Source organism: Aquarana catesbeiana, linkage group LG06, assembly GCF_042186555.1.
Source record: "Aquarana catesbeiana isolate 2022-GZ linkage group LG06, ASM4218655v1, whole genome shotgun sequence".
NCBI lineage: Eukaryota > Metazoa > Chordata > Amphibia > Anura > Ranidae > Aquarana > Aquarana catesbeiana.
The window spans coordinates 141,341,535-141,368,841 of record NC_133329.1 but is presented as its reverse complement, the minus strand read 5'-3'; the positions used below and the strand labels follow the sequence as shown (position 1 = coordinate 141,368,841).

The 27,307-nt window shown below is 40.7% G+C and overlaps 1 protein-coding gene across 3 annotated transcripts in view; it reads left to right on the top strand.

Moving 5' to 3' along the window:
- Positions 1-27,307, top strand: part of TRRAP (transformation/transcription domain associated protein) — a 242,519-nt gene that overhangs the window by 163,668 nt on the left and 51,544 nt on the right. For 2 of the 3 annotated variants that reach the window (XM_073590992.1, XM_073590990.1), the window contains 4 exons: positions 8,930-9,121; positions 13,043-13,238; positions 16,098-16,363; positions 22,420-22,520. In XM_073590992.1, the coding sequence (XP_073447093.1) occupies positions 8,930-9,121; positions 13,043-13,238; positions 16,098-16,363; positions 22,420-22,520 (755 nt within the window). The remainder of the gene's footprint in view (positions 1-8,929; positions 9,122-13,042; positions 13,239-16,097; positions 16,364-22,419; positions 22,521-27,307) is intronic. The other variant, XM_073590991.1, reaches the window with a different exon arrangement.

The following is a 27,307-nucleotide window of genomic DNA, read 5'->3' as shown; positions in this document are numbered from 1 at the left end:
GAAGTCCTCTGAAGTGTTGGTATGTGTGAAGCACGTTACAGATTCTACCCACTTTCTGTAACCAGTTTTTATGAAATAAGGGAATTGCATTGGTTTTTGGAGTGCCTGGCGTTTAATCTATATATGCTTTAGTGGCGAGCTGGATTGCACTCAAGAACTGTTTGTGGGCAAGCGTGAACTGGCCTGGAGGGGTATCATTCATTTGTACTTACTAAGCAGCAATGCATTTTATATTTAGCTTTATTTAATATCTAGCAGTGTCTACCAGCATTAGAAAAACATCACGTGGAAAACTCAATCATTGTTCTTAACACCTAACACGTTGCTATGTGTAGCTCAATCTGAAAAGGTCAAACCGTGTTATTCTTGTGTTTTACATCATTCAGATCCTGGTAAATATGACTTGTGGATTCTGCCGTTCTGTATAATATCAATGCATATTCCGGGTCCCTTTTTTATAGGAAACAGCAAAGGTTTATTGGTATTGTTCACCATATAGAAGGCCAACATTGTTCCCAGCAACAGCAGGGTGTCTAAAGAAAGCGAGCAGTTAGGAAAATTCATGTGCATTAGCAAGCTTCATATCTAGATAAACTGAGATTTGAGTATACATAAATACAGTCATTTTTGCATTCTCTAGTTTTTTGGTTTTTCTTGTGCCAAATTGTTTAGCTGCAACATATAAAGACATATTTCACCCAAAGTGGAAATTTTAGTTTTTGATGGGCACTGGCTCGTTCATTCGCTCACCAGACCTGGGTTCCCCCACCTGGTGCTGTTATGAAGAGACCTCAGTGTCAGTCTCTCTGTTTATTTCAGCTATTTTTTATTTCCTAAGTAGTGAATTTCCTTTAAAGCAAGAGCTGAGCTCTGTAGCTGCAGGGATTAGGGAGCAATTCATTCTCAAAATTCTCAGAAGTACTGAAGTCATCCAAATTCTTCTCTCAGCAGCTCAGCTCGCCCTGCTCCTTCCAGCAGGGATACAGCAGCTTTCAGCATTATAATTTAATTTAAGCACAGAACAGGAGCTCTAGTTAGAGGAGCAGGATGAGCTGAACTCAGAGAATAACATGAACTACTTCAGTGCTTCTGTTGTGAATTTTACATCTTTCTTTTTATCTTCTACAGTAGGAGGTATGGGAGACTCATGATATTACAAAGAAAAGCAAGAATGGGTGGGAAACGATTTTAAAGTGAACTTTTGCCCAGGCTATGGGCATTCAAATCATTTTATATTCTTAACCTCCCTGGCGGTGTTCCCGAGTGTGGCTCGGGGTTAAATCTCAGCACCATTAGTGGTAACCCCCCGAGCCACACTCAGGATTGCATTGCAGGATCCTGGTGCGGTATACTTACCTTGTCCCCAGGATCCTGCGATGTCCCCCCGCTGTGTCCGCGGGCTCTGTCCTCCGCCCGATGCCTCTGTGTTCCGGGCTCCGTTCCCTGCGAGCGTCGCGACGCAAGGGGGCGGAGCCCGGCGGCAAATTTAAAAAAGTGATAAATCATAATACATACAGTACACTGTAATCTTACAGATTACATTACTGTATGAAATTATTTCACATCCCTTTGTCCCCAGTGCTTTGTCTGATGCCCTGCATGCAGTATTATATGATATATACTGTTCTTTCTGCCTGGAAACTGGAGATTGTCCATAGCAACCAAAAAGTGTCCCTTTTACGTCAAAAGTGGTTTTAGACCAGCTAGAAAACAGCGATAGTAAATTAGAACACTTGCAGAATTGAGCGATAGTGAATCGTCGGGAAATTAATTTTATTATTATATTATTTTTTATAATTATTTATTATATTATAATTTATGATTTTGTGTTTCAAACTTCATCATACCCGGGATATCTTCTAGACTCTTGTTTGGACAGATTTAAGTGTGTTATTGCTTTACAGGCCTACAATATAAAACACCAAATCTCTATGCAAAATAATTGTACCGCTTTGAGACGCAAAAATTTGACATAATCATACCTCCAGGGAGGTTAAGCAGTAAATTGGCTTTAAAGCAAGACCTCGCTGACCTCTGTAGCTGCAGGGAATAGGGAGCAATTCATTTTCAAAATTCTCAGAAGCACTGAAGTCATCCAATTTGCTCTCTCAGCAGCTTAGCTCACCGTTCTCCTTCCAGCAGTGATTCGGCAGCTTTTCAGCCTTCTAATTTAATTTAAGATTAGAACAGGAGCTCCAAATTAAAGGAACAGGGTGAGATGAGATCCTGAGAGAACAACTTAAACTACTTCGGTGCTTCTGCTTTGATCTTTGTAGATAAATTGCTCCACAGTGCTTGCAGTGAGGGCTTGTTTAAAAGCTCTCACTAATTGCTTGTTAAGAATATGTAAATACTGGATTGTCCATACCCTGAACACAGGTTCTCTCAAGGTTGTAAGTTGCGGAAACATGCAAGAAATAGGACTGGCCCCTTTTCTTCTTTATAGGGGAAACATCTAAAGCTCAGCCCCAAGCTTATCTTCCATCTTGTACAACTATACAAGTTCCTTTCCTACTTTATCTGATTTTAATGCTTCTCACAGTGTGCATTATAGGCTACAACAATTCATATGGACCCCAGCCTATTTTCTGGCTGGAAGACATTAGGCGTCATCTAGCACTTTTCTCCCCAGACTTATTCTCCTCCCCCCCCCCTCTTGTTTTCAGGAAGCTTTGTACTGGACTGTGCTGGTCCCTTCCACCCACACGATCTGATTCTGGTGCGGACCAAAAAAAGGGTCCTGTGTGAGTTTGGTCCAAATGCGATGCAAAGCCAGCCATATAATTACACAGACATTGCATGTGATTTGCAGTGCGGTGCGAATCACATCCGATGTCGGACAGTGCCCCAGAGTGAACCGTGCCTGAACAAGCAGGTAGAAATTTGAGTCACTGCCAGTGTATACATTTTGGCTATTTGAAATATGTGGACCACTACCTGCTAGCTGAAAGCGGGCATACAAAACATTTCTGTGCAAAATTTGCAAAGTGTGTGTGTGTGTGTATGTGTGTATGTATATATATATATATGTATGTATATATATATATATATATATATATATATATATATATATATATATATATATATATATATATATATATATATATATATACACACACACACACACAGACCCTTTCAAAAAACAAAGTTGTGTGTATTTTGATGGCATACTGTATAACAAGTCTAGCTTCAACAGCATTGATAGAAACTTTAAGAACTAGTTGTAAATGTCTTTGGGAATAATGAACACGTTGTGTAGGTTACATTATTTCCTGGTTAGGCAGACAAGTAGATGCTTTTTACATTTGGTGCTTAATTCTAAAGATGAAAAGAGAATTGATCACATCTGACAGATAGTGCCAGTGATGGCTCTCAAGTTGAGCAGAGGTGACAGCCACCAGTGTCTGCAGGCACAGCCCTGTAGTGAAAGATTGTTTCTGTAATGAGGCATGGACTACATGGAGAGAAATGCGCTTCTGCAATTCACGTCCACCTTTAAGAAAAATTTGGGATGTTTTTGGAATGTCAGGGAACATTTGGAGCTGTGTTTAGAATCTCTGTAGGAATATAAGAAACCATCAAATATCTTCTATTTGTAGCATTTATCTTAAAAAGTCTGATATACACTATATTGTCAAAAGAAGTATTGGGACACCTGCCTTTACACACACAAATGAACTTTAAAGAGGTTGTAAAGGCAGAAGTTTTTTTTTTTTATCTTGATGCATCCTATGCATTAAGATAAAAAGCCTTCTGTGTGCATCAGCCCCCCTAACACTTACCTGAGGCCCCTCTATGTCCAGCGATGTCCACGAGTGCCTCAGCCACCCGAGATTCTCCTTCCTGATTGGCTGAGACACAGCAGTGGCGCCATTGGCTCTTGCTGCTGTCAATCAAAATCAGCTAGCCAATCTGGGAAGAGAGGGGGCGGGGCTCCATGTCTGAATGGACACAGGGAGCTGTGACTCGGCTCAGGTGCCCCCATAGCAAACTGCTTGCTGTGGGGCCACTGAACAGGAGGGAGGGGCCAGGATCACAGAAGAGGCACCCGAGAAGAGGAAGATCTGGGCTGCTCTGTGCAAATCCACTGCAACAGAGCGGGTAAGTAACATGTTTATTATTTTTATAGGGGAAAAAAAAAACAAGCCTTTACAATTACTTTACCAGCATCCCAGTCTTGGTTTGTAGGGTTCAATATTGAGTTGATCAACCCTTTGGAGCTATCACCACTTCAATTCTTCTGGGAAGCCTGTTCACAAGGTTTAGGAGTGTGTCTATGGGAATGTATAACCATTCTTCCAGAAACGCATTTGTGAGGTCAGGTTGGATGAGAAGGCCTGGCTCGCAGTCTCCACTCTAACTCATCCCACAGGTGTTCTATCGGGTTGAGGTCAGGACAGTCAAGTTCCTCCACTCGCTCATCCAAATCTTTATGGACCTTGCTTTGTGCACTGGTCCAAATCATTTGGTGGATGGGGGATTATGGTGTGGGGTTGTTTTTCAGGGGTTGGGCTTGGCCTCTTAGTGAAGGGAAGTTTTAAGGCGTCAGCAAGACATTTGGGACAATTTCATGGTCCCAACTTTGTGGAAACACTTTGGGGATGGCCCCTTCCTGTTCCAACATGACTGCACACCAGTGCACTAGTTTTCTAACAGCTTACAACATCTACTGTGTGTTTACTTTAGAAGCTAGGCTGCCAGGTTCCTGCTGCCACAGAAAACAAATAGAGATGAATTGCTGTTTCATACATTTCTTCAAAGTGCCTTAAACTAAAGTGATCATTATGGGCTTGTTTAAAGTTTATTTTTTCTACTGTTTGTTAAAGAACTCCAGGAACTGCAGGAGTTTCAAGAATCTGGCTTTTAAGGCGTTAAAGTGATACTAAAGTCTCATTTTTTTTTTTTCAGTTAAAAATAACAAACATGTTATACTTACCTCCTCTGTGCTGTGGTTTTGCACAGAGCAGCCCCGATCCTCCTCTGTTTGGGTCCCTCTTTGGTGCTTCTGGCCCCTCCCTCCTGTTGAGTGCCCCCACAGCAAGCAACTTTCTATGGGGGCACCCGAACCGACCCACAGCTCCCTGTGTCCATTCAGACATGGTGCTGTGTCTCTGCCCCACCCCCTTTCTCTCCTCATTGGCTCACTGACTTTGATTGAGAGCAGCAGGAACCAATGGCACTGTGCTTCTGTCTCAGCCAATGAGGAGGGGAGTCCCAGACAGCCGGGTAATTTGTGCAACATCACTGGATCTAGATGGGGCTCAGGTAAGTATGAGGGGGGCTGCTGCACACAAAAGGCTTTTTATCTTAATGCATTAAGACAAAAAACCTTCTGCCTTTACAAACACTTTAAGTCCAAAGAAGGCATATGCCACCTTGGGGACTTATCTCTTTTATGCATTATTTTAACTTTTACTGCACCTCGGGAGTATAGCTATGGGCTACTTTTCCAGTTCTCCAACTCTGCACTGCCCCCCCCTCTCCTCTTCCCCAATCACAGAAGGCTTTGTATTATGTGTGAATGTACAGAGGAGGTACAGGGCGAGCAGCCTTTCACAGCAGCTGCCTTTCTCCTATCAGAGTGCAGGGAATATAGCAATTGTATTTCCGGAGTTGAGTAAAAAATGTAAATAAAATAAAAAGACATCCATGAGGTGGCATAGACCTCAGTGGACTTAACCTTTTTTATAAGCCAGCAAATTTTCAAAAACTTCTTAAATTCCAGGAGTTCTTCTTATAAATGGGGGGTGCTGAAATATGTTACGTTACACCCTAAATATGGATGTTTAGAGAACATTAGGCAATGGTGGGCTCAAGACTTTATAGGCACAATAATAGTTAGATGTGTAATTAAAATTCTGATTTATTTAGAAGATCTTGAGAAGTCTTGAGCCCACCATTGCCTTATGTTCTCTAAACTGTTAAAATAAGACGTGGCACCTGTAACCTAGTTCGTATCCGCATGACCACTATGCCCTGATACGCTTTAAATTTATCTAAATATGGATGTAACATGTTCTAAAGGTCAACTTTGCCCTTCAGACCTCCAGTAAGGTGGCCTAGTATAGTATAGGTATTTTTCCCAGGACACCTATAATCCAGACTAAAGTTGATTTGGTTGACAGATAGTAGTATATATATATATATATATATAACTATTACACAATTGTCATATACACTACACAAAATGGAAATATTAAGCAAATAAGAGTTTAATGAGATAGATGTCTACAGGTTCATCTATCAAAAAACAGAAAAATCATAATTTAATGCATCAAGGGGGGTTGGTCTAACAGTTACTGAACATTGGCTAACTGTACTGATAAAGTAGAACAGTGGTCTTTAGTTAAATATCATGGACAAGAATAGAAGAGTGCTGAAAAGAATAGTTCCTAAAAGCCACACAATTTCAGACTCCAAAAGGCTCAAACCACAAAATTGTCTCAGCTCCTCTGTGAATTGTTTCTATCAAAATCAGCAAATTGTGAGCTTTACAAAGCTGGAATTGCAGTAAGACTGATACTCAGAATACTTGTTTTCATCAACAAGCTAAGCTACATGACCCTGTAAGGTAATATAAAATGTGTACTTCACATGGTCTGGTGATATTTCGACCTATACCTAGACAGGCCTACATTTGAAGAAAGCCTTTCAATTATAGTAGACATTGTTATAAATGTGGGATCAGCCTTTCTCAACCTTTATAACACAGAGGAACCATTGAAATAAGTTTCTGGTTTTGGGCAACCCCTTCTAATGATTACTAGATCTACAGCTCATGGTACATTAACTTGATAGTCCATAAGAAGAACGTGTCTTACATTTGTAGACTAACAAAAACGAAAGTCAAAAAGATTATTGGTTTCAGTGGTTACTTTTTTGAGAGGCCGAAATTGCTCACTTCTCAAGAAACCCATAGCAATCTCAGGAAGAAGCCTAGGCTTCCACTGAACCATGGTTCAGAGAGGCTGACCTAGATGTATGTAACCTTGTCCTACTTTATTGACATTTGCATTGTTTGTCACTAATTGTAGCAGCCCAGTGTGTGTGAGGTACGTTTTTGTGATAAAGTACACTTTAAACACAGACTTTGTATATGGAGGCAGGTCTCCAACTGTGGAGCCTGTAGGCATATAACCCGAATTGGCATCTTTCTGCTTGGGTCACCTTTTTTTACACAGAACATTTTCTTGTTTGCTGGTTTCAACTTGATTTACAATATTAAAACTATATATAAGCTTAAATTTGATTTTGAGATGGCTTCATTTCTACTGACTATCTGAAATAAAAATTTGCATGAGAGCAATAGAGAAAAACCACCCTGTCACACCCACTGTATAAAATGGTGAGTGCAGTCCTAACTATACATATAGAACGCTATGATGTATGTATAATAAAAATGAATTGCCCCATTTTCAGACAAAAATTTTAAGGCTCTCAAATAGTCATTGAAGAGAGAGTAATCCCTCTTAGAGATCTGATTACTGTAGCCCTTTAATCCCATTAGTGCTGTGATTGTCATCAGAAACCTTTCCTGCCCCTTTGAACAAATAAAGTGTTTTATTTTAATTTTAAGGCTCTAATTTCCCAGTCTTTATTTCCTTCATAAACTGAATTACAAAGACATCAGTTCTTTTGTTTTTCCTGATTAAATGCTCTGCTGTCGCCGTTTGACTTTGCTTGTGTTGCACAGTGTACTTGGGCTGCCATAGGACGTCATTCTTTTCCCCACAGGGAGGAGAGCGACAGGCGTTCTTTACCGCAAGCCGCACCTGTTGTCTGGCAAGCAGGATAGACATTTAAAACATTTATTCTGTGTAACCTGGTGTTTGTGTTGTCATTGCTTCTCTTTCATTTGATCCTTAGCAATGTCATGGAATCTTGAAATAGATTGCAGAAAACACAGAAGTGCTTTGTGTGTTTACCCATTTCTGCGTAAACCTTGAGAGATGGAATCGGGTGTTAATTATTTATACAACCCAATCTTTCCTTGTTGAAGCAATAGGTTTGCCTGAATAGATTAGATGATTTACAAATATAGGGGCTTAGTGTTAGGTCTGAAGAACCTATAACAACCAAGTTTTATTCTGTGTCTTGACATCTGTAAAATAAAATCTGATTCTTGCTCTGGGTACCTGGTACACTGTGCAATCCCATTTTTATAGTGAAACTCCATCAAAAACATTTTTTTTTTCCTCCTCCATTGAGGGACACACGAAGTCATATACTGTTGGGTTATACTGCCACCTGAAGGAGGTTGGACACTGGCAAACGAAAAAAGACACTCTGTAACAGTCCCTTGGGCTCTTCGGCATTAGGATACTGTTTCTCAGATGGTTTTTACAGTCTCTTTTCATGCCAGCTTTGTGTGTAAGGTTCTTCATGTGGCTCTTTGAGCTGCAGGCTGGCTGTTAGCATTTTGTTTGCTGTTGCCCTCTCAGGTGTTGGACTTTAAGTCAATAACCCTAAAAATACTGAAGCCAGAAAACCAGCGTGACAGCCAGACACCTAGTATTTTCAAATGGAGCAGCGGGATATGCAATTTTCTCATGGCAAGTTTCCTCTAAGATGACCTTTTGCAGTTGAACCTGATCTTCAAAGTACTGTATGTTTAGGGCCCATACACATGGGTGTAATGTCCATACTTCAGCACCCAGGCGCCACAATTGTTGCATACAGTCTCCTACACAAATGAATGACCGGAAACAGCTGTACACGGGTATATGCAGCTCCGAGCATTAGCATACATATGAAAGTACTCCTCTTGCCAGAGACCGTTCTGTGTACAACTGTATCCTGTAATTTATTTGTACAGACAGCTGCACGCAACACCTGTGGCTCCCGGGCGCAAAAATGGCTATATACAGGTGTGTGTGTGTATATATATATTTACATATAACATATGTTTATGCGTGTACTTTATCCCTAGGTTGAACTGAGTTGTCCAAAGGAAATGGCATGGAAAGTGAATATGTACCGTGGTTACCTGGCAATTTGCCACCCAGAGGAGCAGCAACTGAATTACATTGAGCGACTGGTTGAAATGGCAAGCAGCCTGGCCATCCGGGAATGGAGAAGACTTCCATATGTTGTCTCTCATGTCCATACGCCATTATTACAGGTAGGCTAATGCTTGGACGTTTAATACTGGGGTGGAGACGGTCTAAAATTTGCTGTCAAGCAGATCTAGCTCTTGGTATGTTAGGTGAAAATCAATTTTTAAATTGTACATTCCTAAAGGGATGATCAGTAAACCTCGACTATGGACAGCTTATAGTCTTTCCTTTATTGTAGATGACAGGACACTGAGCATCTTCATATCCATTACTATAGGTTATGCTGCCAGCGTCAGGTGATTAGATACTGGCAACAAAAGACATGAAGTCCCTTCCTGGGTATAACCCGTCCCTGTTAGGCAAGACTTCAGTTTTGTTTTGTTTTGTTTGATTGGTGTAGTTTTTTGCTTCGTGTGACGCTCATGGGATTTCATCCTCACAAGTATATTGTTGGGTGCATCCTGGCTTTTCTCTAATCTGAAGGTTTCCTCCTTTGAGTATAATCAAGGGTCCGATTTTGCTGAGAGCTCGTTCTACCAGAAGTGTTGATGCTTCCTTGGCTATTTGTTGTCAGGCACTGAAACATGGCTAACTTTAGGGACAACTGTATGCCAAAGGAATCAGTAGCTTTTGAGAGAGAGTCAGCTAACATTGCGTACATATTCTTTATCGAAATCTCATGAAAAGCTGCTTGGCCCCATGCCTTCCAAATGATCACATTAAAGCTGAACTTTAGGTAAAATAAAAATTGACCCTTGCACTTGACATTATCTTTGACATCACATACAATGCACTACCAACAATCCTATATTGTATGGGAGGATGCAAAAGGCCTTCCTAAAATTTCTCCTATGTAACTCCCCCTATTCATTTCCCCATGATTACTTGGGATCTAAATCTGATTCTCTGCACTTCATAAACCACCGTTTGAACCCATTAGACACAGTCCTCTTTCTCTACTCTCACCCACAATGTGGTATTCCTTGTAGCCATCATCTCTGCGAAGTGAATATCTGACATTTTTTCATGCTGCGGTGAGCCATTTTCAGTTTTGCAAAGGGGCAAGGTGATGTTGAGATCCAGGACTTCCATTATGTCTAAGGTAGTTTCTGCCTTTCACCCTAGACAACGTGCTTTTGTCCAATGATCAGTTTCCACCCTTTTTCGTGTTCAGGAGCTCTCTGCTATATCTACAAGTGCTTCTTGGGCCTTTCTCATCAAGCAACTGTTTCTCAGATTTGTAGGCTGCCGCCTGATCTTCTGTTCACACATTCGTGTACATTTGATTAGGGCTTTAGGCGTAGAGTCCTTCAGGCAGCTCCTTGGGCTTCAGGCAGTCCTGCATTCTGATTTTGAGGGGCCTTTAGCACTTCTTTACTGTGCTGCCCACTCCTCAGTTGGACCGCTTTTAAACATCCCACAGGTTAAAGACTTCCGGCGTCCCTCAAGAGACGAGGAAGAAAGTAGGAGTTTTGTATTACCCTTTTCTTTGAGTTCACCCAGGAGCACAGCTCTGTGTTTATGATCCTGCCCCTGTTAACCCTGGGGACCTTGGATTGTGGGCTCCTTGAAGGTAGGGACCGATGTGAGTGTGCAATGTATGTGTGGAGTGCTGCATAAAAATTGACGGCGCTATATGGGTACCTTAAAATAAATAGCAATATAATAGATGAGCATCTTAATGAGACACAATGTACAGGGATGGGGACAATTGTAGACGCACCCACACTCAATCAGGTTACACTGGATGGACTGGTGTCTTTATTCAACCTTACTAACTATGTAACTATGTATTGCTTTGCTATAAAACTGAGGCATGCTGGTAGTGGGAGGGGTTATTCTGGGCTGGCCTACAGATATTATTTTTCTGTTACCCCCTAAACAAAAAATAACATTTAACTTTTGCATAGTGGAGATGTCCCATTACAATGGTCAATTTTTAATTTACACAAAGTTCAGTTTTAAAGGACCATTCAGAATGGTCAGGAAGAGTTCAAGCTAAGCTCTATTTTACAGGAAAATTTGTTTACATTGAAATGTAGCTTTGGATCTTGAATTAAATGTTTTAATTTTTAACAGTACAAAGTTGTTCCAGCAAGAATACTACATAACATACAGGACACAATATAATGCACACTTCCTGTAAAGCATGTTTTACATGGCATTAAACCATTATAGAATTTGAAACAATAACCATAGAAGGTCCACATTCCTGGTGTATCCTTTCTCCCCCTCCTCCTCCTCATGCTATCTCCTAGGCTGAACAACAATTCCTCCATTTTGCTTAAATAATTGACTTTATCTTGATTAATCCAATTGGAAACAGAAGTTGTGTGCATTGAGCTCCAATGTCTCATCTTTTGGATCTTCTAATTGTTTTGACATTCTAATGTGTGTGTTTTGTTTTTTGTTTTTTTTTGTTTTTTTAATTCATGTGCTGATTTTGCATGGTCCACACTTGGCAGAAGCTTACTCTGAAATGGAGATCCATCCATTCTTTTTTCAGTGGTCAGTCCCTCAGCCATCTCAAAGAAAGGTGGGGATACTCTCAGGGGGCACAGATAGCTGTGAAAACCAGGACTGGTATCAAATCCTGACAACAACTCCACAAATATAGGTCATTTTTTGAGTCAATATCTGCTGTACAACTGTATTGATTACATGTATTAGATTAGCTTATCTTTATCTTATATACCTTTACCTACACTTGCTGCTTTACTCACATCTCAACACAAGGATTAAAGACAATGAATGACAAAAGTACAAAGTGAACTGTGAGTTTGCAGCTGCAGTAATTACTTTTTTTAATATCAGATAGTGTGTGATTAAATACCTGGAAGAAAATTAAATTTACATGATGAATGGTGGAAGAAAGGAGGTTAAGGTATTGTGAGAGCTGATACGGCGATAATTGTGAAAATTATTACTTTGCTTAATTTATTTTGTTTCAGGAGATTTGACTTTGTAAATGTGAGCTGGGTTTTCAGGCATTTATCTTATTTAGCTGATTAGCAGCAAATACAATCGTTATCTTTCTTCAGTGTCTTAGCTGCTCCGCAACCAAAGAGGAAGCTTATTTCATACACATGTTAATGGTACGTTGCCCCAAATATCACTGTCCTTTTTAGTAGCAGAAACAATTTTTGCTTTAAGTTGTTAAATTTTAGTGTTTTTTTCTAAGAACACTTAGAATTACTCTTCCTTCAGACATAATATCCTTGTGTGAGGCTCTAAGTGGCACCCTGTCCAGGATATGTACCCCCCAGCCTCCTTCACCTTCTCTAGAACATGTCCCAGCATCCATTTTTTTTTTTTTATCTTGCCCCTGTTGCAAGAAATGTTTTATTAATATTATTCCTGTGACATCTTCATTAGGCTTATAAAATTTGTGCATGGCCAGCTGCTCTGGGCTCAGTTCCTACTGACATAGGCACTCGCATAAAACAAAATCTCTCAAGATTCCATTCCCTGTGCACAGCATGCAGGTAGCCTGTCTGGGAGCAAGACCGCAATATTGTCTTACTGGGAGAGAAATCCAGTGAGGCAGGGTATAGGAAGAACTCTGAGGGGCAAGGCTGCTAACACTGGTTTTGGATTTCCGTGCAGCAGTGGCACGGTGTTAGCCCATACAGGTTGCTTCTTTGGACTTTGGAAGCAAATTTCCTGGCGGAATCCCATGCAAGAACATGCAAACTAATGTTTATGATGCAATTGAATGAGCAATCTCAATGAGGCCTCCTCCTAATTAGAATAGTAGTCTCAACGGGGACCTTATTGGCTCGATGTCTAAATTACCAGTGACTTTTATCCATTTGAAGCAGTAGTTTTCCAGTTGCAAGCTTCTTCCAGATTAAAAAAACTAAAAAGGACTTAGACTGCCACATAGAATAAGCCATACCCATTGGTTATACTAGGTTTACGCTAAAAAGCATGCTTTGCCCAGACACAAATGTTGCCATTTTACCATCTCAATCTGTTACTTGCAGGCAGCTCAGCAGATCATTGAGCTTCAAGAAGCTGCCCAGATTAATGCAGGCCTACAGCCGACTAACCTAGGGAGGAACAATAGTCTCCATGACATGAAAACGGTGGTGAAAACCTGGCGGAACAGACTGCCTATTGTTTCAGATGACTTGTCCCATTGGAGCAGTATCTTCATGTGGAGGCAGCACCATTACCAAGGTGGGTATCGCACAGGAGCAAAGACATGCACAGTTTGACATTTGTATTGTAGGAAGCATGAGGAGGTGAGGATTCTTTGTTCATTAAAAAGCCGCCGTGAATAGTCTAATTTCTTCTAGACAAAATCACTGCCTCGAGTTGTTTAGCAGCTGCTCAAAAGCTTCTGTATCTTGTGTGCCAGCCTTTACTAAATTATTTTCTGAACTTCATGAGACAACTGAATTTAAAACTGTGCTGCATACCTCTCTGAATTAGTGCTTTTGCCATTTCAGGATGCAATGATGTCACTTCAATTCTGTGATGCTCATATGGTTTTCTCAGTGGGGACAGAGTTTAGGTATAGGTTGTCTTTGAAGTAGTCAGTACTTTGTTCAGTAGCTTTTTTTTTTTTTTTTTTTTTTTTTGTAAGGTTTTAGTAGTCCCCTAAATATTTTTAGATGACGCATTTGATTGAAAACCATAAATGCTTTAGTGTACTTTCCATCTCAATCGAGATGGATTTTCTTTGGTGAAAGCAGCAAAGCAAAAATAGCAGCCACTTCAATCAATTTATAGTAGCTAGGGAAAGTTCCACATGGGTTGGGTTGTACCCTGAACAATACAAAACATCCACAGCATTCAATCTAATTAGCATAATAGCTGCATATGGGTAGGGTTGTACCCTGAACAACACAAAACGTCCTCCACATTCAATCTGATCAGCATAATATGTCTAATTTAAACTCTTTGCAACACATTCGATTTAGAAGTTTTTTTTTTTTTTTTTGGAGCATAGACTTGCAAAGATACCTGAAGTCACACTGCTACAGCACAGTAAACTTGAACATAAATTGGCATAGTGAATCATAAATCATTGCATCCTTATAAACACATAAGAACGGAAACAACCATTATCAGAACTGCTAAAATAAGTTGCATTCCTTGCAAAACAAATTAGGCTTGCATGGTCCAGCTGGCCACACACTGGCAGATCAGAGAATTATGGGCAATGAAGACCTGTTTGTATTTGTTCATGTACCCAGAATTTGCGTCATGTCTTTAATTGCTAATATGCAGAAGTGAGACATTTATGGTGAGGATTCAGTTTCCTTTTCTGAGGACAGGATGACTGTTGAAAAGTTAGATGTTTTGCATCATATTATTGCAGAGTCTATGGAATTACCCTCCTCCATAGGCCACATTGGCAACAATCAGACTTTATATTGTCTTAATTCAATATGTGATAAACTCTCAATACCGGTGTTTCTAACTTGCATGAAATACTGTATCCCAATTATAATAGCTGTTATTTTTTACCTACTGATGTATATCAGCATATCTTAAAGTGGTTGTAAATCTCAGAGATGAAATATGAACAAAGCATATCCCTCTATAGAGTGTGCTTGACTCAATTAAGAGCACTAAGTGTCATTTCTGTCTGCTGCTTTGTTCCTCTGCTATCAGTATGTATCACTTCTGACAAGTTTTCCTGACGCCTAGAGAAAAATTGTGATGGACAGATCTCCAGCGGATTGACAGCCTCAACTCTGTTCCTATGAGCTGTGTGTGTGGGGTGGGGGTGTCTCTTCCCTCCAATCCTCTCTCAGAGCTCTCCTCACTGAGCTCTGAGAGTGTAACTTCAGCTTTCCACCCCCTTTTTTTGAACTCTCAGATGAGCTTTAAAATTCAGCACTTTGAATGGACGTAGAGAAGACCAGACTGCAGATAAACAGGTACAATGTATGAAGGAGGATTTGTTTCATCTCTGTGTATCACCTGAGGCCACTCACTTCACTTGGTGTATGTAAAGGTTTGCAACCACTTTAAGTACCTCTAAAACCAACATTGCTTTTCCCAAGTAATTTTCAACAAAGCATCCATTCACTCAGAACCATACACAACAACTTCTGGTAGGACGACTGGCTGATTGTGATTATTCAGTTCCTTTATGGAACAATTTGCATGACGTTCACAGTAACACCTAGCTGTCTGGCTAAAAGTGGAACTCTAGCCAAGAATAGTTTAGTTACGTATAGACTGTTATGAAGTTAGAACCCTTGGTTGTTGTTTTATTGTGGTCTTTGTCTTTGAACAAATTTAACCTCACTTGTGTTAGGATAGAAAGTGATCAGAATCTAATAGGGAACAAGACAGTAATGAAATCTTCTTTTTCTATTAGGGTATGGTTAGAACCCCTTTATGGCTTTTTGTGATCTGTGTCTCCATTCAGGACAATCCCTTCATGTCCTTTTGAATTCACTAAGAAAGTGATGAAATCTCCATGTCTAGGACACAAACTATATTCAAAACCTGACAGTGAATATGAATTGGCAAAATCACTCAATGGAGTTTTGATCATTGCTCCCATAGCTGGCTACAGTGCTTATCTATAAAACTGCTGGATAACCTGAGTAGCTTTAAATCTGGGCATTCTGTCGCTAGCTTCAAATGCAAGGTGTCAATTGTTCAGTAATTGACCTACAAAATGCTTGGAATTTCAGCGACACAGATCTTTCGTTTACTGCCATTTTTTTTTTTTTATCTAGCACAAAAAAAGAGAGTGTTAAGGAGTGCAGTTCTGTAGCTTTTAGAAATCGCTTTCAAAATTGTCACTCTGACATGGGCCTTAGGGGCGCATATACCATTGGCGAGTTTCTGTGCTATCTTCTAATGCCATGCAAAGGCAAACACAAGATTTTTCTTCATTATGACTACAAGAGCTAGACATATTAACTTTTATATTCTGTAAATTGTTGATATATCGTTGTATACTTTTTATGTTTGTAGCTATCAGGCTAATATTCTGCCATAAACATTTTAAAATCAATTGCTTCCAGTGCATGAATGAATTACTTGTAGTAACTTATTGTCCTCTGATAGCTATAGTGAATGCATATGACAACAGCACTCAACATGATCCAAGCTCCAACAATGCAATGCTGGGTGTGCACGCCTCAGCCTCTGCTATCATCCAATATGGAAAGATTGCCAGGAAACAAGGACTGGTGAATGTAGCACTAGACATTCTGAGCCGTATTCACACCATCCCTACAGTACCCATCGTAGACTGTTTCCAGAAGATCCGACAGCAGGTCAAATGTTACCTACAGCTGGCTGGAGTCATGGGGAAGAATGAATGCATGCAGGTAAGCTTCTGAGTGGAGGAGTAATGGGTACAATGATGGATCACAGAGCTATGGGCTTCATGTGTAAAATGTTTTTGGGTATTTTATGACATGAATTCAAAATCTACATTATGAGTGTGTATGTTTTAGGCCTTTGAAACACCGGAAAAACACAAAAGTAGATGGGTCACTTCTAAAAGTATCGATTTAATCAAGCTTTTAACTCCTTCCCGCCGAGCGTACGCACATATGCGGCCTTGGCTTAAGGGGGTTGTACCGGGATGATGGCTGCAGCCATCATCCTGGTACCGTTTTTTACAGCAGGCCATCGGCTCTACGGGGATAACGACCGCCCCTCTTACCGGGCCTCCCGTCCCACTGGGAGACCCGAGACACAATCCGGCACTTTCGCCGGCTAGAGAGAGACTGGAACGAGTCTTCTTTCTGTAAACATGGAAGCAACATCACGACATCACTTCCGGTTTACTCGGCTGCCAGTGGCGCCAGTTTTTAAAACAAATGAGATTATTCAGAATCACTGTTTTTGGCGATCTGAATACTTTGAAGTGCAAAGGAGGGATTTACCCCCGATCCCTCCATAAAGAGTACACATCACCACCTATTACTGTCACAAGGAATGTTTACGTTCCTTGTGACAGCAATAATAGTGATCACATTTTTTTTTTCTAAAAGTGTCAATGTAAAAAATAGGGGGGAAAAAAGTTTTTAAAGCTCCCCTATCCCCGCGAGCTTGCACAGCAAAGAAAACGCACACATAAGTCACGCCCCAGGTATGTAAACGGTGTTCAGATCACATGTGAGGTATCGCCGCGATCGTCAGAGTGAGAGCAATAATTCTCACATTAGACCTCCTCTGTAACTCTAACCTGGTAACCAGTATTTACTTTTAAAGTGCTGCAGATGGAGATTTTTAGGTACCATAGTTTGTCGCTATTCCACGAGTATGCGCAACTTCAAAGCATGACATGTTGGGTATCTATTTACTCGGCATAACATCATCTTTCGCATTATACAAAAAATTGAGCTAAGTTTACTATTTAGTTTTCTTTTTATTCATGAAAGTGTCCCCCCCCCCCCCCCCAAAAAAAAATTGCGTTTGAAAGACCGCTGTGTAAATACAGTATGACATCAAATATTGCAACAACTGCCATGTTATTCTCTAGATTCTCTGCTAATATATATACATATGTATGTTTGGGGGTTCTAAGTAATTTTATATACGGATTTTAACTTGCAAGCAACAAATTTTAGAAATAGGCTTAGTCATGAAGGGGTTGATATCTAGAGTGCTAGTAGTGCTCACCTTGTCTTTTTATGGTTTCAATATTTAAAAGACATGAATAATGCTGTAGAGGGGTCTTGGGGTCATGATCTGTCTCAAAAAGGTTTGGCATAATCATTGTTCAATACATCTGTGATCAAGCTTTGCTGTACAATTAGAGTTTTGATCTATTGCTGCCAAGTGGTTCACCCACCCAGATACCATTTTTGTATAGAGGACTCGCACATACATTGATATGAACACTTTATGCAAGATTAGAGCACAGTGCTAGGATTTTCTTTTGTAACCTAATAAGGCACAATCTCTAAAACAATGACACAGATGGCAATTTAAAACATGACACGTTCTAATTTCATCACACTATGCAAGGCAAAAGAAAAAGTGCTGACCAAGGTTTTACTTTAAGTCTAATGAATAATGCGTTAGCTGATGTAAAAAATGTTGTTGTATTTAACTCTCCGCTCATAGAAATTCAATGTACAATATCTTTCAAGGTGTATAAACATTTAAATGTATATCTGTAAAAATGCTCTGTATTGTTTTTGTGCTGTTTCAGTTTTACATTTAACATTCTTTTAATGGGAAAATGTAGGGAATATGCGACCAATTTGGCATGTTAAATGTATAAGCTAAAGCTTAACAATCTGTCCTATAACTGTACATTTACTTATCAGATAAAATGATCCTGAGTGCCAGAAAAAGAAAAAAATGAACTGGTCATTCCAAGAAGATAAAAGAATAACACAGCAGAGAGCCTTTGATGTCCTGCCATTAGGAGATTAGTTTAAGTGCATAAACAGCCCGCAAGTTTATCGGTTCCTGAGCTAGACAGTAGCCAGACCAGGGTCAGATGATGGAGTGAGCAGAGTCAGTAGGGAGTACTGCTAAAAAAAAAAAAAAAAAAAAAAAAAAAAGGCAATTACCAAATCCTGAAGTGTTAATTTGACAAGCCTGGTTTAACCTTGTGCAAGGACCCATTAGCTGCAGTGTTTTCTCTGTAGGACTCTGCCTCTTTTCATGGAATAATTTCCTGGGAGCTTTGCAAGTGCATTTTGTAAGATGATGCTTGACTGGAATGCCTAAGCCCAAAACGCTTATTAATGATAGGTCTAGTAATGACCGTAAAATCCTAGAGTTTTCTTCATTTATCATTCACTTATCATAAGAAGGGAAAGTGGATACCACTATATAAATATAAGGCCTTCTCCACGGGTTACGAATTGGGGTTTCTCTGCACCACTGAAACCACTGTTTGAAACCCATTGGACACAATCCTCTCTCTAATTTCACCCAGTAGGTCATATTTCTTGTAGCCATCATTTCTGGAAAATGAATGTCTGAACTAGCGGTCTTATCCTGCAAGGAACTCTTTCTGATTTTGCATGGGGACAAGGTCATGTGGAAACCCAGGACTTCCTTCTTTCCTATGGCTGTTTCTGCCTCACCCTAACCAGGAAATTGTTCTTCCATTTCTTTTGTCTAGCTCCAGTTCATCAAAAGGAAATTTGCATTTATTGCCTGGGTGCCCAGGCTGTGAGAGTCTATCCTTTCAGGAAGATTGTTTGCCTTTTGTATTTGTAAGTCTAAATTTAGAGTACAGCAGACCTTGCAGCCCCTCTGATAATCGGTCTATGGTGAATCACTTTTCAGAATACTTTGACAAAACAGTGAGGAGACAATATGTTGCCTACTTACCATCTGTTTTAACTCTGTAAATGCAGCACCAACATGCTGCAACCACATTCATTACACTCAGTTGTAGAGCAGTTGCAGCTTGGCTGGGTTGTGTTCAACGTTGCTGCCCCACAAACATGACTAGGTATCATTTTTGCTGTAGAAAAAAACCTCCAGCCGCAAGTGTAAATGAGCCTTAAAGTGGATGTAAACCCGAAAATTATTTTTTTTATGTCATAATGTAGAGCAGGGATATGCAATTAGCGGACCTCCAGCTGTTGCACAACTACAAGTCCCATCATGCCTCTGGGTGTCATGCTTGTGGCTGTCAGAGTGTTGCTATGCCTCATGGGACTAGTTCTGCAACAGCTGGAGGTCCGCTAATTGCATATCCTTGATGTAGAGTATAAGATTTCCTATCATTTGAGCCCAGTCTTGCCACAAAGAGTTAATCCGGATCTGAGCAATCCTCTTTTATTGTTCAGTGAGATAAAACTTGACAAACAGAGAAAAACTTTGTCAAATCCTCCCCCTTGCTGTGAGTGACAGGTGATTTACATCTCGTGCACTAGCCTAAGACATGCATTATTTTTTAATTCCCACCCCCACTCCTTTCTTCAGCAGCTCTGCAAGGATTGGCTGTTCCACACCTCAGCATGATTTGGCATGCTGAAGTCATGTGGTTACTTTCCTGTCTTTTCACTGGATGTTAGAGATCATAGCAGAAGTTCAGTGTAAGAAATACACAGGAGAAATGCATATTGACAAGGGGAGTGTAGAGGTGGGCGGGGAGTCTACTGACATCAGGACTCCACCCACCGAGCTCCAGACAACAGACCCACCCACAGAATCTGCAGTTTTTCAGGTCTAATAACAGACAGAGTGGAGACATTTGACAGGTAAAGATACATGCAGGAGGCATGTATATCCTTATAGATAACCCCTATGGCAGTAGTTTAGAAAGGATGACATTGGGTTTACATCCACTTTAAGGGTGTATTAGCTTGTTGTTCTACCATTTTTAGTTGGCTCTGGCAGATCATCATCCAAGCTTATGGTCTCAAAGATTGGGTTCCTGCCTTTCCTTTCTACCAGATCTGTGAGTGCATCTTGGGCTTTTCAGCATCAAGAAATTGTTTTTGCAAGGCTTCCACATGTTCTTCTGCCGCATTTTCTCCATGTTCTACTAGGTGAACATTTCAGCCCCATTTTTTTCGTCTGCATTGCTGTGACCCCTTAGTTTGACTGCTTTTGGATGTCCCAAAAATCGAAGACCCCCTGTGCCCCTAAATGTATGAGATATAAAATAGTACTTTTGTGCTCTCCATAAATTCTTGAAGTCCATTGAGAGACGCAGGTCCTACCCCTCTGTGTTAATGCTCTTGGTACTGCTTTGCTGCAAAACTGAGGCATGCTGGTAGTAGAAGCATTATGCTTGGATTGCCTACAGTTTTTTGCTTGCCAGGGTCTAACTCTCCTGTAGGCAACAGTATTCTATTAATTACATGAAGGTTAAAGTGGTAGTAAACCGCTCCCCAAAAGACAAAATTGGGACCCCTGCAGCGTTATACCATAACGTGCTAGTATGCACTGCATACTAGTACATTATGATAGGCTTACCTGCAAACCGAGCCCTCCGGTGCAGAGCTGTCATGGCTCCCTCCAGCGCTTCCATCTTCACCCGGCCTTCCTTCCAGGTTCACGAAATCCAGCCGTTTGCTTGGTAAGAACTGCAATTATGTCACTGGAGCCCTGGCCGCTGCGCAGCGCTCTGCATTCTACGGTATACTGTATGCCCTGAAATACAGAGCGCTACTACGCATGCGTGGATGATGTTTGTGATGGATGCCAACAGATCACATCCCCCAGCCAAGCATGGTGTGCTCCGTCGCTGGTCCCCGATGTTGCTTCCGCATGCCTTGCAGACTTCTCCCGAACTCCGCTCTCATGCTGGCTGGTCCCCGAACGCGCCTCAGCGGCTGTCCGGATCTTGAACCCGGTGGTGGTTTGGATGGCCCGGACTGCAGGAAACATCTCACCACTGCCACCAATGTGACGGATCTCGTATATCCCAGCTTGGCACCTCCGCCAGACCTGTGTCTCCTGTTTTTCAAATGCGTCCACAGCTGGCAGACTCGCCATAACCAACCCTTAACCCCCCCAATCACGAGGCAAACAACACAGATGTTGAGGGTTAAACATGCAGAGCATAAACTGTTTATTAAGTACAAAACACACACCTTTAAACACAGGGACACTCCCCATAGCCTTGTCATAGAGGGTGTAGGGGACAAGGAAGAACCAATGGAAACTCGACACTTGTACATTCAAACAGAAACTACAGTTGAAACACACAAAGGGATTATGATAAGCAGAAAGCCCCTTCCTACACATCCCCCGCTGGGTTGTGTCTCCACACCTTTTGTCTACTTGCCATGACATAATTAAACACAATAACAAGATGGGGGAGAAGGGATGCAACTTATATAGAGACATCATTACATTATCCCAGCACCATTTTGTCCCCAAGTCTCTCGTTCTCTGCTGGGCCATAGTCTGTGGGTGGGAGGCCAACCCACAGCCCCCTCCAACACACACCGTGACAGTGGGTTCTGTCACAAGGTTATCGGCTATTGCCGGTGTGAATATCTCCTAAACAGGGTATGTTTAGGGGATAATTATTGTAACTACAGGTAAGCCTGATTTAAGCTTTCTTGTAGGTATAAGTAAAGAGGAGGGTCTTTACTACCATTTTTAAGATCTCCTGCATCCCTCAATGAACTCCAAGTAAAGGATTTTAAAGTGAGTACAACAATCCTATATTTATCTTCACTGTAGTTCATAATGCAAACACAATGCACTTCTGGCAAGACCATTGTGTGTGGTTTTTTTCTGCTTGCTAATGTTCTTACCTTGTCTGACAAAAAAAAACGAATGGAACTACAATAAAAAGAAATATTTGTGCGTTTAGTTATCCTTTTAACTAGTGATTGTACCAAAGTCTTTTAATTTTGCAACAGTTTTGTTGGCCCTTTGATGTTTTGAAATTGAAATTTTGGCCCAATATTAAGTGTTTTCTTTTTTTCCTTTTACCTTCTAGGGTCTGGAGGTGATCGAATCAACCAACTTGAAATACTTTACAAAGGAGATGACTGCTGAGTTCTATGCATTGAAGGGAATGTTTTTGGCTCAGATTAACAAGTATGTTTACAACTGATAAAATAAATGGAAGACCTTCTTAAAGTAAACCCCAATCTGAGCAATTTAAGCTGAGCACAAGATGAAAAAATGTTACAAGCAGGGGTTCCATGTATTGAAAGCCACATGTCAGAACGATTAGTTAATACAGAGTTATAGGTAGCTGAAGTTGTGTTTTTTTTGTTTTTTTTTTTCTTACTATTTATTTTAAATCTTTTCTCCATCTTTAGCTGGTCGCCTCTCTACGTCAAACCACCTTATTGGTTCTGAATGGAATTGGCCAACTGACCAATATGGAGGTGTAGCAGGTGGAAGTTGGCAGAGCTATGCTTTACGGTTACAAAATTTGTAGATAAATTCAGCTATCTTTATCATTCTACTCATCATTTTGATCTGCAGTTGTCATTGAAGATGGCTTCTGCCTACATAGATTACACCAGAGGCTCAGTTTGAACTGCCAAAGGTTGTGATAGGTTTGCATTAATGCAAATGTTTTTACAAATTCTTTAAGTGTGTATATGTGCAGTTATCCATATTCCCTCTTGATATACACTATGCAGGCTGTGCCAGTTCTTCAGGAGTATTACTTAGCCCTGGTTCACACTAATGCGATTTGGCATGCGTTCCAGAACCCATGGATTCACATGACAAGTGAAATAACAGGAGTTTCTGTGGAGGCTGTTCACATACACTTTATTGGGACGGCTGCCTTTACACGCACATGATCTTTAACGGCATCCCAGTCTTAGTCCATAGGGTTCAATTTTGAGTTGGCCCACCCTTTGCCGCCATAACAGCTTAAATTTTTCTGGGAAGGCGTCCACAAGGTTTAGGAGTGTGTCTATTGGAATGTGTGACCATTCTTCCAAAAGCACATTTGTGAGGTCAGGCACTGATGTGGATGAGAAGGCCCGGGTCAGTGTCTCCGGTCTATTTCATCCCAAAGGTGTTCTATCTGGTTGAGGTCAGGACCCAGTCAAGTGTGCCCTGGTCCGCAGTCATGTTGGATCAGGAAGGGACCATCCCCAAACTGTTCCCACAAAGTTGGGAGCATGAAATTGTCCAAAATGTCTTGGTATACTGACACCTTAAGAGTTCCCTCCACTGGAACTAAGGGGCCAAGAACAACCCCTGAAAAACAACCCCACACTATAATCCCCTCTCCACCAAATGATTTGGACCAGTGCACAAATCAAGGTCCATAGAGACATCGATGATCGAGTTTGGGGTGGATGAACTTGACTGGCCTGCACAGAATCCTGACCTCAACCCGATTAAACACCTTTGGGATGAATTAAAGCGGAGACTGTGAGCCAGGCCTTCTCCAGTGCCTGACCTCACAAATGTGCTTCTGGAAGAATGGTCAAACATTCCCATAGACACACTCCTAAACCTTGTGAACAGCCTTCCAGAAGAGTTGAAGCTTGTTATAGCTACAAAGGGCGGGCCAACGCAATATTGAACCCTACGGACTAAGACTGGGATGCCATTAAAGTACATGTGAAGGCAAGTGTCCCAATACTTTTGGTAATATAGTGTATATGCAGTGCAATGCCATGTAATTTGAAAAAGGGTCCTGTGAGTGTTTAGTGCAGCAATTTTGAGCTCCATAGACTTGAATGGAAACTGCAGGCAGATTGTTTGTTTTATTTTTTTATTTTTGGTCCTTAACTAACATGATTCCAGCACGTTTTCTATACTGTTTGCTAAGAGAGAAAGAGACCCCAGGACAGAAATCGCAGCTGTATCGAAATAGCATTCAAAAAGAACCAGAATTGCATCTAAATCGCATCAACTCGCACTGCAGCTGTTTCTTGAAACCGCACTATCAAACGGCTTTAAATCGCACCGCATCAGTGAACCAAGGCATGGTGCTTTTACTTCAGTTGCAGCAGTTGAATGGCATTATTTTATGAGGGCAAGGCATACTTAGCATCCCTTTAGCTGTCTCTACTTCTTGTTTGCAGAAGATCGTAACTGCCAATAGTACTATATTTCCAGGACCAAACCTAGGTTTTAATAAATTGTTCTGGAAGTATCCCTATTTCTAAATGCCGATGAACTTTAGGAAAGTTGTTTTGTAAAGAATTAGCATCTTTATATTAACAATAGTTTTTAAAAAAAATGTTGTTTCTCTTTGGGAATATATGGAGTATGCATTCCCAAGAGGGGATCTGAGACGATTGGCTCACCACACAAATCTAGATATGGGACGATGTGCCCATTGAGGTCATGGATATCCATACAGACTTACTGGGGATCCAACCCTTCCTCTATCCAGAATGTGACAAAAAAAAAAATAGTGTAACGTAAAAATTGAATGCATGTTAAAATTGCTCATATTTTTCATGCAGTGACACCAAACCTCAGCAGGGTGACCTACTTTACTAAAGAAGGGTCAGTATGAGCAACATATAGGTTTTTGAATGTTAGGAAAGCAAACCTTTAATCTGAGCATACATTCTTACGAAAGACTGCACACGACAGTCCTGTAAAGGTCAGCTGTGGCCGCCCATTTTTCTTTACCGCCTAGTTTGTGAACAAGGTGATAGCACAAGTATGAAGAAAGTCATCAGAGGTGTCAGTGTGATAGATCGTTCAGGCGAGGACAAAGAAAGGGAAGGCTTTGTGACAAATCTGGTTAGAAAGAGAAAGTGTTGATAAAGTGACTCATTTATCAGCCTGCTCCCTCAGTAATAGCACTGCTGAACTTCCCAGTTCATGAGCGAGCAAGGTGTTTTTTCTGCCTTCCTTCTCTAATTTTCCCTTCTCTAAAGCAAGGAAAGAAATTGGTTCTGCTATATTAGGGCTAATTAGCTTTTTAATAGACTTGCTGTCAGCTAAAGTTATTAGCTTATGCATCATGCTTTCTTAAGTACTGGTAGCAGCACAGGAGGAGGGGGTGTAGATAGTGGTTTATTTTTTTTTTTGTTCTGTAATATGCTGTTTAAACTCCTTCCATCAAATAAACAGTGGACCTCACCTTTTATTTCATTGATGCCTTTATATTAGGGGTCTCCAAACTGCGGCCCATTGGCCGGATGTGGCCCTTTTCTTGCCTCTATCTGGCCCTTGGGGCACTATTCCTCCCGTTGACACCCAATGATTTGGGCACCATTCCTCCCGTTGACGCCCAATGATTGGGCACCATGCCTCCCATTGGCACCCAATGATGGGGCACCATTCCTCTCATTGACACCCAATGATGGACACTATTCCTCCTATCCTGTCATTTTTATTTTATTTTATTTTTTTTTAACTCCCACTGACCACCAAGCCTATGGAATTGTTTACTCCCACTGATGATGGGGCATTTTCTTCTTCCACTTGTCACTGTCAAGCCTCCCTAATGTTGGAAGGGCATAAACTGGCCCTTTTGAAAGTTTGGAGACCCCTGCTGTATATGCTTTGTTACTGGCGATACACTGAAGCTAAGGGCATTTTATTGATATAAAAGAAATATTTCAGTCAGTGCCTTTTCACATTTCACTTGAGTTGTTTCACTTTTGGAATAGGGTACATGTAGTTTGAAACCAAAATGCTCCACAGGCAAGAGATGGGCCAGCCATAATCATCCATGGCTGGGTTTCACTTCATGCTAAGTGGTGGTGACGGGTCAAAAGGTTTCTAAGGCTGGCCATACATGGTCGAATTTCGAAAGAATTTTCTTTTGAAAAATCAGAAAATTTGTGCGTTTTGTGATCCGATGGTGCCACCATTGATTTTGAAATTTGACCAACCAAGCCTTCAATTTCACCTCATGTTGCTACAGAAAAGAATTTTCATGGCTGGGAATCTTCTTTTCTTTCGGGGAATTTCCTTTTCTTGCACATGTGCATTTCTTTTTCGATTACATTTCTTGCACGATTCTCTCATCATTGTTTAGAAAATCGTTTGTTTTTAAAAAAATTTCCAACATGTCCGATTACTCAAATTCAATGGCCGCTTGAAAATCGTCTGTTGCTGCAGCCCACTAATGGTGCGAAATGAAATTCTTAGATAAGATTTTCAAAAGAAAATTCTTTTGAAATTCGACCCATGTATGGCCTGCCTTTAGAGATGCTTACCTATCAGATTTTTTTCATGAGGAGGGTGGGAGAGAAACCTTTTGGCACTTTTTTTTTTTTTTTTTTTCTTCCTTTAAACTAAACATTTAAGTTGTTGGCAATAGATGGAACCCCTTAGTGCCGACCATACGCATATATGTGGCCTCAGATTTAAGGGGTTATACCGGGGGGATACTCTAACCTGGTAACTGTTACTTTTTTTTAAAAGCGTTGCCAATGGAGATTTTTAGGTACTGTAGTTTGTCGCCATTCCACGAGTTTACTCGGCGTAACATCACCTTTCACATTATATAAGAAAATGGGGCTAACTTTACTGTTTAGTTTTTTTTTTTTAATTTGTGAAAGTGTCTTTTTTCCCAAAAAATTGCGTTTAAAAGACCGGTGCGCAAATACCGTGTGACATAAAATATTGCAACGATTGCCATTTTATTCTGTGTGTGTGTGTGTGTATGTGTATATATATATATATTTATAATGTTTGGGGGTTCGTAATCATTTTCTAGCAAAAAATACAGATTTAAACTTGTAAGCAACAAATGTCAGAAATAGGCTTAGGGGAGAAAGGGATAATCTAAATACTGTATAATTGTTTTATGCATAGCTCCTGAATTGCCCAGTATCTTTCAATACATTTAATGAGAAAGCTGCAGCTACAGTGACACTGATGGTATCATAACAAGATCTGTGAACTGCCATGTGTAAATTTTACCTCTGGACTTCCAA